Here is a 10,952-nt window from a genome sequence, read left to right as displayed (position 1 = left end):
ACAGTTTTGATGAATGCTGCTGTAAGCACAGGTCACCCTAATGTAGGAAATCAGTTTAATGCTGCTGCGTGCCTTTCACCTCAGCCGCTGTGTGGCTAAAACGTCAAGTAAAAAAACTCAAAACAATTATATTTTTCTTTTGTCTTAATGTTGAAGTACTTGAGTCATAATGGAGGCAGGCGGCTGAGGCCTGGCTGTAACTACGGGGCCCGAGGAATAGACCTGCCACAGCAGAGCGGTGTTGTTTGTTTACCCTTTGGGCCCCCCCGCCTGGGCGTGCTGATGGTAGAGCATTCATCATGACTCGGGAGAGATGGAGGGTGTGGGCACGCAGGCTGCAGAGTGACATGACGGTGAACATGCTGCCAGAAAGCTGCACAGGGTTCATCACCAGAGCACTGATCAGGCTCACAGTGAGATCTTGAAATGTTCAAAACACACACCAGTAATTCAAATAAGACTCTCATATAAACAGACATGTACAGCCACTCAGTGTATTTACATTTATGTTTACTACACTAAAAATACAAGCCATGTTTTTCGTTGTAATCCTGCACCAGGTTTGTAAAGTTCATGAAGTGATTTCTAGTTTCCTGTCCTTTTTCCGACCCGTGTTTCCTCCGGTTATTTCTGCGACACAGCAGCAGAGAGGGTCAGGATATTCTGAGCCTGCTTCAGCGAGGGCAAGTCAATCATGCTGCCGCGAAAGGTGAATGCGCCCTGGAGAGAAAAACAAACATTGCTTTAAAAATGCACCTTTGATAAAAAAAATCAGTTGCAAATTCTGTCAATATTTTGACATCAGAATAATAGAAAGCCTTTTTTTTTTTCTTTCCTCCGGACAGGAACCTGGAAAGACAAAGGAACAGTAGAAAATATAAAATGCAAACACACGTGGAGCGCTTGGCTGAGGGACGGCTAAGAGATGAATCCCTTCGGGCGATGCCCTGGCAGGGAGAGAGAGGTGGCGGGCAGATTGTGTATTACCTCAGCAGACAGCCCACAGAGCTCTGCACACAGGCTCCAACCATGCACTAAATTAGGGACAATAATATTGTACACTTAATTGGCCCAACTCCCCTCCCCTCACTGTCCTGATAGTCACCCCGGGGCGTACAGTATGTAGTCTTTGGAGCTATGGAGGTGTGCACACAAAGGATCGGTGTGAGCGTCGGAGCAGAGAAACAGCCGTGTCATCACAGCGTACGGACAGCAGAGGGATGTTGAAGAGTTGCAGATGGGAATATCTTAAAGTAGCTGTTCTTATAATGAGTGTTTTTAAACATGGCGATCAGGTAAGAGCCAGTATGAGACTATTATAGTATCATATGCTCAAGTAAAGATACTGCATTCTCATGGTAATGGCTTATTTATGTAAACAAAGGAATGTGTACGACATAATCCTGCATTCCAGCTCATATTTATACCTAAAAGGCTACTAGGGTAAAGCAGACAAACACAGCCTGGTTGATTAGTCCTGCAATAAGTTTTCGTAGAGCATGCTCTCAACTTTAAATGCATCAGCCATAGCTTTTCAACCGTAGTTTTAACCCTATTTTAGTTCTTTTCAAAAATCTAATATATCAAATTAACTTTTTAAAACATTTAATAGCTAATTCTCTCTAAAAAAGGGCAAACATGCAGTTCTTAATAAGATTAATGGTTTGTGAATCATTAGTTTCCAAACCATGACTGTCTCATATTTTTTTTGTAGATGATTTAAAGTGCAGGAAGGGCTCAGATCAAAACTGAATGACGTAAAGTTTTAGGGGGTTTGATAATGTAGCTATTATATAAAGTGTTGCTAATCCTACAAATAATTTCCTTTGACAATCAAAAGTATTAAGATTCTGATAAATCTACACTTATCATTACCTTTCCTTCTTTCTGATGTTGCTTGAAAGCAGCGATGAGCTCCTTGGCCCACTGGACCCTTTCTGAGCTCGGGGAGAACTCCTCCTGCACAGCTTGGACCTGCCCGGGGTGAATAACCTGCTTACCTACAGAGAAACACACATCAGAACATGTAGCTGGAGACAGATACGTTTGGCTCCATTGTGCTGTTCATGTCACTATTTCGTTATTTTTATTTAAAGACAGATTTTGGGTGGAGATACAAAAGAAACACGTTTAATACCCACGATTCATGCATCCACTGCTACCTGGTTTAACAAATCTCCATTCTCTGCTTATTCATGCAGTTATATGACTTTGATAAACATGATCTACCAGCAGGTGGTCCCTCAGTTACTTAGGTCGGATTCAGTTGTCATCAAAATATGTGCACTACTGCAAACACATAGGTCTGCTTGCTTGCAAATAATCGAGTGATACTAAATATTTGCAAATAACACATGCAAATAATGTATTTGGTCTGTTGGAAATCTCTTTATTGCCCTACTTGCTGTATAATTTTAGTGGCAGAGATTCTAAACCTCACAAAGTGTGGGGACTGGGGATGGAGGAAAGGAAAGAAGAACCCCCCCCCCCCCCCCCCCCCCCCCCCCCCCCACCCCCTCCACATAGCCATCTTCTCCATTGAATGTGGGCGACGGCTGCAGACATAATCCCGTGTACATTTGCAGATCAAACTTGTAGCGATAAAGTTGAGGGTTATGAACATGTCTGGGAAGAACGGCAGCTCAGCAGCAGCCAGCAGGAACCCGACACTTTAGGGCTTAGCTCTGTCGCCAGCAACAAATCCTTCAAGGTGGCTGTGCAGGCGGGCTGCACGAGCGAGTAGGGTTAGAAAAAAAAAAAAAAAAAAAGAGTCGCCCAGGAGAGGGGAGAAAAAAGGGGGAGGAGAGAATCCTCTGCTCACCCTAGTTAACCTTGGGGGAAAAAAAAAACATGGCAATGATTACTCTTTAGCCTGGATAATATTAATAATCGTTTTTTTTCCCCGAGTTTTTTTTTTGTTTTCTCTGTTAATTACAGAGGGTTTATTTAAAGCAGAGATACAAAAACAGCTTGAATAGTTTACACAGATATCTGACCAGGTTTCTGCACCTGTGTTTATCGGATGATCAGAATGAAATAATAATAAAAGAAAAAGGTGCCTTCCCTTTTATGAACACACGATTTCCTTGTTGCTATAGAATGTTTCCATATTAAACCTGGTGGGCTTAAATTTTCTTTAATTTTAGAAAATGTTTATTTAAGTCAGCCTGTGTGTGTGTGTGTGTGTGTGTGTGTGTGTGTGTGTGTGTGTGTGTGTGTGTGTGTGTGTGTGTGTGTGTGTGTGTGTGTGTGTGTAGAGCTGTTTAGGACAACAAGAAAATGATGGTTCCAACAGGGTTGGCTGGGCGACTCAGGTGCCCTTGGTTACAATCCATTGGTTCTCCTAAAATGCATCATTCACGCCATGCAGCCAATCCCAGGCTGCCATGTGGGGCTGGCATCTTATTGGAGGATTGCTATTTAGCAAAGTGCTCTCAGGCGAATGATGGACAGGGTCCTGGGGACAGAAGTGTAATGTGGCCCCGAAGAGCAGATATTGTTTTGCTATTTCTAGAACATTTTAAATGCAAACCCACAGCTCAGATCACACTGAATAGGAAGTCTATACAACATTTAACTACAATAGGAATAAAACTGCTATCAGACATTTTGTTTTATTTTAATATCTTCTTGTATACACATTAGATCAACATTTGCCTTTACAATACTAAGCTCCCTGGTACGGGGCACTAGTGTTCTGTGTTTAATGGGTGCTCTTCCCAGCTTAGGTTGTGCCAAGGTCAATTACTGCACAGGTAAAGCTTTTGGCTGCACAGTATTATTGCTTAAGCACACATGGGCCAGTAATAGCTACTAACCAAGATTATACAGAGAGCCCACAGCTTGTACAGCACTAATCCAGCTCTTTAAATGCTTCTGCTCCCTTTCAAATCAAACCATTTATTTCATCAACCAGCTGATTCCCCTCAGCTGTTCCATTTTAATTCCTCGTGCATCAAGAGATCAACTGCAAATCTTTCTGACTGCAGTTCAATTCTATTCTTGACTAAGCTTGAGGAATCGTGTGCTGAGTGTAGCTCTGAAGATGCAAAAACAGGATAGAGAACAGAATACACGCAGGCACAAGAACCTTCAGCACACCGGAGGGGCGGAAATGGCAAACAAGGTCACCTGGATGAGTTTCAGTGGGAAACAGCAAAAAGTGCAACTTACACACTGATATAACATGACATACAGGCACTTTCTGTGTCTCCATAAGAGCCCCATGAAGAGCAGGTCATTGATTCAATGTCTGTCTGGAAGCTTTTTTTTCTGGAAAACTAATGCCTGATACAGCTCAGCTAAAACAAATAATTCTAAAAATAAAAGAAAATGAGATTTAGGTAATTTTTTATGCAAAAGAATGTATTGATTTTTGATCTCTTGATAGAGGTAATAATTACAATTACTGGAGGTTCTTCCATGAATCCAGCAAAAGACAATCCTTTTTCTGTACCCCTCTCTCAAATTCAATACTTGACAAAGAAATTTATACACAATCAACTTATCCTTTTATATTTGGCATTTCAAATGAGGCATGTGATTTATTAAAAAAGCTAAAAATAGCCGTTTAACTTGGTAATGAATTGGTAGTTCATATAAGACATCAAGTTCTGCTTTCATTAACCAGCTACTATAGTTATATTTTCTTAGTGCTTTTAGGGGGTACTAGTGGAGGTGTTGCTGCATAGCAAAAATATATCTATTAGGAGTGCAACTTGGACTTTTTTTTGGTTTATTTCAGTCCCCAAGCATATGTCGCCCAAAGTGGAGTGCCATGTCTTAAAAAAACTGATGCTGACAACAAATACACTTATCATTCCACAGTAAAACAGGTTAAAATATTTGTTCAGGTGAAATTGTTATTACAAAATATCTTAAATGTTGTTTTTTTTTTTTTTTTTGCAGATGAGAACTTTTAAATCTTCTCCCCAGGATTATAGGGACATGCAGTTGAAACAACATCAATGCTAACAATGGGAAGCAAGTATAGTTATAATAGTGAACATTGATATAATATTCATTATGGTGACAGTCTCTTTACCGGTGAAGCCCATGAGCGCTCCTTCCCTTGCTTGTAGCCTCAGTCCTTCTACATCTTTGTAGTCGATGTAAACCAGGTCGATGGCCTGCAGCCCAAAAGCTTTGGTGGTAACAACCACCTTCTGCCGAGCATAGAGCAGCTCTCTGGCATCCTTAGTCCGTGTGGCACCTAAAGAGGGCCAGCAGGCAAATACAAGAATGCTGAGATAAAGTGGTGAGGGGCTAAAATTACCACATAAAGTCTATTTGAATGAAGACTCATCCAACACTTAACAGTGAAAGTGACAATATACTACTGCCTTCTTTATAAATGTTTACATTCTTTTTGGTTACAACAAAATTTTGTTTTTTTAGATAAATATGTGATGGATGAACAGAAAGTGATCACATTAAAATAAACAGAAGTTGTAAGTTTAAAAAGGTGTGGAACATATTTATTTTTATCTGTTGTAATTCTTAATAAAGTGATGAAAATTATGGACAGCAGTGATCATCCTCTTCAGAAGATTTTTTAAAATAGAGTATCTTCAGTAAGAGGATTCTCAAGATCCGGTGCAAGACAGACAGCTACAGGAGATCCTTCATGCCTACAGCTACTAACACCTACAACACCTGTTTAAAAAATAATGTAGGAGTTACTGCAACATTTAAAATCCCTTTGGAAATAATAAAGTATTTTTGAATCGAATTGTATTATTTTGCCTCCTAAGTCAATATCTCACTGGAGTAAAAGTCGCAGATGTTTTAGGGTTTATCTATCCTCATTTTTGGCCTTTCTAATTTGCAAAATAGCCTCAGCCTAATCCCACCAAGTGGATCGTCTTCTGTGAAGTTCAAGTCATGCCAAAGACTCTTATTTAGATGCATGACTTTGACTAGGCCTTTCTAACAGAATGCTGCTTGACACTGGAGCTGAACAGTCTCCTGTCTTTTAGTGCTCTAGGATTGCCCTGTATTAAACTCCGTCTTCCATTCTATTCAGTTTTTCTGTAACTGCCAAAGAAAAGCATCTAAAAGCAAGATACTGCCACCACAACTCTATCATGTTTATTTGAGCAGTGTTATTTTAAAATCTCTTTCATTTTAAAATATATTTTTAGAGAACAACAAACATCATTCCTGTATACATATTTTATCCATAGTGGATGTCTTCATCTCCAGTTACCATGAGCCAGTTACCATGTTGCTTCTCAGCATAGATGGAAGGTGATGTTTGTATCAAAATCTAACCCTATCTTAAAAATCTCCTCAGTGTCTTCCCTCTCATGTCTGGCATATTCCTTGGTCTCACGTTGCTTATCCTTTAACACTGTTCTCTAAAGCCATCAAAGAACAGTTGGAATTCTAGTTAATTTGGTAAGAGGTTGGTAAAAAAATGACACAGGGCAAACAACTATGAATGCTTTCATTTACCCCGTTTACACTACCCTTAAAAAACTGAGCCGAGACCGGTCCGAGCTCAGTAACTGAGATAACTTGTCGTGTGTGAACGGAAACAACCTGAACTGAACCGAGATAGACATAACCGGACCGCGCTAACTGCAGACCAGTTCCCGAGGTGGGTTCGGCTCGGTTTTTTCCTGGCTCGGTTCTCTGATAACAAGAGCGCATGAGCAGAACGCGTCATCGCCGACTGGCTGAACATGCCGATTCACACTCCATTCAAGTACATCCGCGCAAGGTTGCCGTCTTCGCCTGACCCACCGCAAACACGGAAGTACAGCAATAATAATCAAGCATAACTTTCTGAATGTGACGGGCGCCGCCATTTTGATTTGCTTGATTCCCTCCTCCTTCGTCTTCTTCTTCTTGGGTTTTACGGCGGTTGACAAACAGCGTTTGGTGCATTACCGCCACCAGCTGCTTGAGTCCCTCCTTCAATCCTAGCAGTAATACCGCACATCGTCACTAGGAGGCGAGGAGTCGAGATAACCGAGATAAGTGTGACGTGTGAACGGTCGTCAAAACTGAGCTTGGCCTGGTTACCGATCCAAGCTCGGACCGGTCTGGGCCTGGATCGGTTTTTCAAGGGTAGTGTAAATGGGGCTATTAATAGCTATGGGTAATTTAGAGAGACCAACGGACAACAACCAGTGTTGTATAGTAACGAAGTAAAAATACTTCACTACTGTACTTAAGTATATTTTGGAGTACTTTATACTGTCCAAGAGCATACATTTTTTTGAGAACTTTCACTTTTACTTCATTACATTTACAAACTTAATTGCATACTTTTACTCCGATACATTTTCAATGTTTGGTTTAGTTACTAAGTGAAAAAAAAAAAAACAAGCGAGAGAGCAAGAGAAACGCAAGTGTTTTGACCTCACCTACTGACTACAAAGTCGGGTCTTGCCTGGGCTTGTTCATCAGCACCAATAGGATACACCTGTTTCGCAAAGCCAGTCTAAATTTATCCTACACTTGGTTGTGTATATTATTTTAAGTGAATTTAACCTTCAAAGTTTACCAAAATGTAAAAAAAAATTTAATTCAAACTGCACTTACTTTTTACTTATACTTTTCACTACATTACTTGAGTACATCTATTTTTACAGTAATTCTTATACTTAAGTACAAGCCATTTCAGATACTTTAAGATTTTTACTCAAGTAACATTTCAGTCAATGACTTGGACTTTTACCAAAGTCATATTTTGGAGAGGTACTTATACTTTTACTTGACTCCGAGATTTCAGTACTTTATACAACACTGACAATAACTAATGCTGGAGAGCCAAAACCATAAAATAATTGTCAGAATTCTCTAATTCTTTTAGAGCAACTATTGAACATTTTTACGGAGCCCCCTAGGGGACATGGGGAATTTTTTTTCTTTTGCGTTCCCTCACAATACTTTTGCGTTACCTCGCAATACTTTTGCGTTCCCTCGCAAAAACTTTTGCGTTACCTCGCAATAGGGCTTGGTCGTCGTGACCATGTTGACGGCGCACTTTACGGCTTCCTTAGACTATTGCCTGTGTTCTCCCTCTCAGCCGTGTTTTATTTCGTTTAATTTCACCGTAACTTGATTTCAACCATGGTAAACCGTTGCTGTATTGTGGGCTGTAACAGCGCATCACATGATCGCCGAGGGAAAAACCTACAAAATGGGATAACTTTCCACCGCTGTCCTGCCTGGAGGCGCAAACACGGAGACCAAGTTTCACAGATAACAAAGAGTCGTCGGCTAGCTTGGATCGCGGCTGTAAGACGAGAGAACAGAACTTTCCACAGTATCCTGATGTCAATGCGAGTGTGTTCCCTGCATTTTCATTCTGGTAAGTTAAAGATGCACGGTTTTATTTTATAGCCTACAGTGTTTCCTTCCTTCATCCGTGGCACCACATACAAGCATGAACGCGCGCCCAGAGACTGTTGATATAGCATTTTCATCCTCGTTGGTTGATATAGCATTTTATCCTCTTTGGTAGAACACACTGCCAGTTCCTACAAGGACAGGGACATCCCTCTCCATTTTCAAAAAAAAACCCTGAGGTTGACAGCTGTCATAGCACCACTTATAAATTTTGCTGATCCTAGCGCTTACCAGCCGTCTTGTAATGTAATGTAATCATATAATACAATTTAATAATGTGTATATTGAGGATCATTGATAACATTATGGTTCTATATGTGTTCAACACTGCTGCTGTGGATAATAATTTTAAATTGTGTCACCAGGAAAACCAGCAAATGAAATGTACACCTCGCATCCGGATTGGGCACCATCACTACACTCGGGCCACACTGAGATAAAGGCCACACAGACTGCACGCTATGAGAGACAGGAAAAGAGAAAACGGCAAAGGACTGACAGTACACCTGCGAGGATGAGACAGCTATTGATGACCTTGTTCCACCCGGTAAGCCTTACAGAGCCAGAAGATTCAACACCGTATGTTGCTTTTGTGGCTTTTTCAGCTGCATGATGCACATTTAGCTAAAAGATGTCCTTATTTTATCCATAGTGGAGACACCAGCACCAGCTGAGGATGGAGCTGAGCAGACACCGCCGGCGTGCTGAAATCAACCGGCTGCTGGAGGAGAACAGGACCCTGAAACGTGAGCTTGGCCAGAGAAAAATGGATGAAGATTTCCTGAAGGAAGACACCGTCAAAGTGAAATACTACACTGGACTTCCACACCTTAAAGTCAACCACTTTATTCTGGTGTTTATGAATTACTGTATTAAAGAAAAGATTGATGCTCAATATGGAATTGACAATTTCTTTGTATCAACAATACACTCTAAGCAAACATTTAACAAGTGGGTTGTTTTTTAGCCATAGGTGTGTTTTGCATCCATACCCAAAAGCAAGAGGTCTCAAACGATCAGATCCTTTTCAGTGTTTATTTGCAAGTAGTGAAACTTGAGAACACAGTGCAGCGCAGAACAGAGCAGTGCAGTTTGAATGCTTGTAGGTAAATGGTTACAAATAAAAAATGGACGCGATGAAAATGCAGTGCAATTACTTACAATAACATAGTATGTATTTATACAAAATGTTCAATCCTATTAATAAGTCGGTCTTAATGAAACATCAATGGAGAAATGGAAAGTGGAGATATTGCAAATTATTATTATACAAATTGTAGTTATAGTAAACATTAACAGTTAAACACTGTTAGTGCAAATTCTTATATAAGTATTTATAATAATATGCATTACTTAAATTGTATAAATAAAGGCTGCGATGCAATATGTCATGATATACAATAATATAATCTATAATTGTATAATATAACAACGTGCAATAATATGCAAATATAACAATACAATGTAATAATACAAAATACTATGCTTTTTATAAAAAATGTCTATGTATAAAAAAAAATCCAAAGTAATAAAAAATACGTATTTATGAAACATCAATTACAAACATAAAAATTGGAGGTAGATCAAATTAAGTAATAACAGATATCAATAACATTTGAAGTAGTGCAAATTATTAGGGGTACTATATACACTTAAAAAAAAATGTTATGCAATTCTTTATAATTTTTTTTAAACAAATGTTTTCTTAAATTGTAAAATTTAAAGGCTGCGATGAAATAGTCATGAATACAAAATATAATCTATAATTGTATTGTAAAAAACGGTGCAAAAATATGCACGAAAATGCTTTCACTGTCTCACGTGCTGGGGAAGGACAGGGGTTGGACTTTTTTCAAACTTTGGGTCGCGCAGACGGTCTTGCAGGGGTTTTGGGGATCACAGCTGGCTGGACAGGGGAGCAGATAGTTGTGAAAGTGGGTTTCCCTGGGGAATAAAAACTGACCATGGTTCTGAAGAAAAGGGAACTTTGACGATAAGCCCCAATGTGGCTTGGGGCAGGCGTCTGCGGGCCCCGGGCCCGTGGGCCAGGCAGGGGAAGTTGTCATCGATGACTCTGCCCAGAGCAAATCCTCTGCACTTTGGTGAATAAAGTCCATCTTGTGGGCGACTTCACCGCTGACTTTGTTGATACCTGCTGGTATTTTCCAATAAGGGGCACATCTGTCACAGTCTTTTTCCCCCGGGATGCGGATGCTCCCTCAATCTTAAACAGCAGACCCCCAACATGTGTACATGCCTCTGAAATTTCCACCATGCATTCAGTGTGCACAGCAAACCTCCCCATCGCAGCAATGAGACCCATGGCTTAGGGGTCTCATTAATGCGCTGAGGTGCAAGACTGAGAGAAAAAAAATAGAATAAATTATAGGAAGGACGCCATTATATTTCATTCATGCTGGAAAAAAAACTTAACCCAACCCCTATGCATGTGTATCTTCTTTAAATCAAGTTATAAACAGAAAAAGTAAAACAACCACCTGGGTTTTTTGTTATATCATTTTAAAAAGAAAAGAAATGAATAAGACAGGCATTTAAACCTGCATAATACCTCTGACTGAATGTTTTAAGCT

At 40.1% G+C, this 10,952-nt stretch overlaps 1 protein-coding gene across 1 annotated transcript in view; it reads right to left on the bottom strand.

Annotated features, from left to right (window-relative positions):
• Nucleotides 1–489: 489 nt before the first annotated feature.
• clybl (citrate lyase beta like) overlaps nucleotides 490–10,952 on the bottom strand; it is a 108,004-nt gene continuing 97,541 nt past the window's right edge. Inside the window, exons 6-8 of the mRNA XM_038302443.1 lie at nucleotides 5,045–5,212; nucleotides 1,876–2,000; nucleotides 490–720 (exon numbers count right to left, since the gene is read on the bottom strand). Coding sequence (XP_038158371.1) covers nucleotides 625–720; nucleotides 1,876–2,000; nucleotides 5,045–5,212 — 389 coding nt within the window. The 3' untranslated portion in view covers nucleotides 490–624. The remainder of the gene's footprint in view (nucleotides 721–1,875; nucleotides 2,001–5,044; nucleotides 5,213–10,952) is intronic.

This window comes from Cyprinodon tularosa, unplaced genomic scaffold, assembly GCF_016077235.1.
Source record: "Cyprinodon tularosa strain WSP-4 unplaced genomic scaffold, ASM1607723v1 ctg49, whole genome shotgun sequence".
Classification (NCBI taxonomy): Eukaryota; Metazoa; Chordata; class Actinopteri; order Cyprinodontiformes; family Cyprinodontidae; genus Cyprinodon; species Cyprinodon tularosa.
The sequence above is the reverse complement of the archived record's forward strand: the minus strand, read 5'-3'. Positions and strand labels throughout refer to the sequence as shown.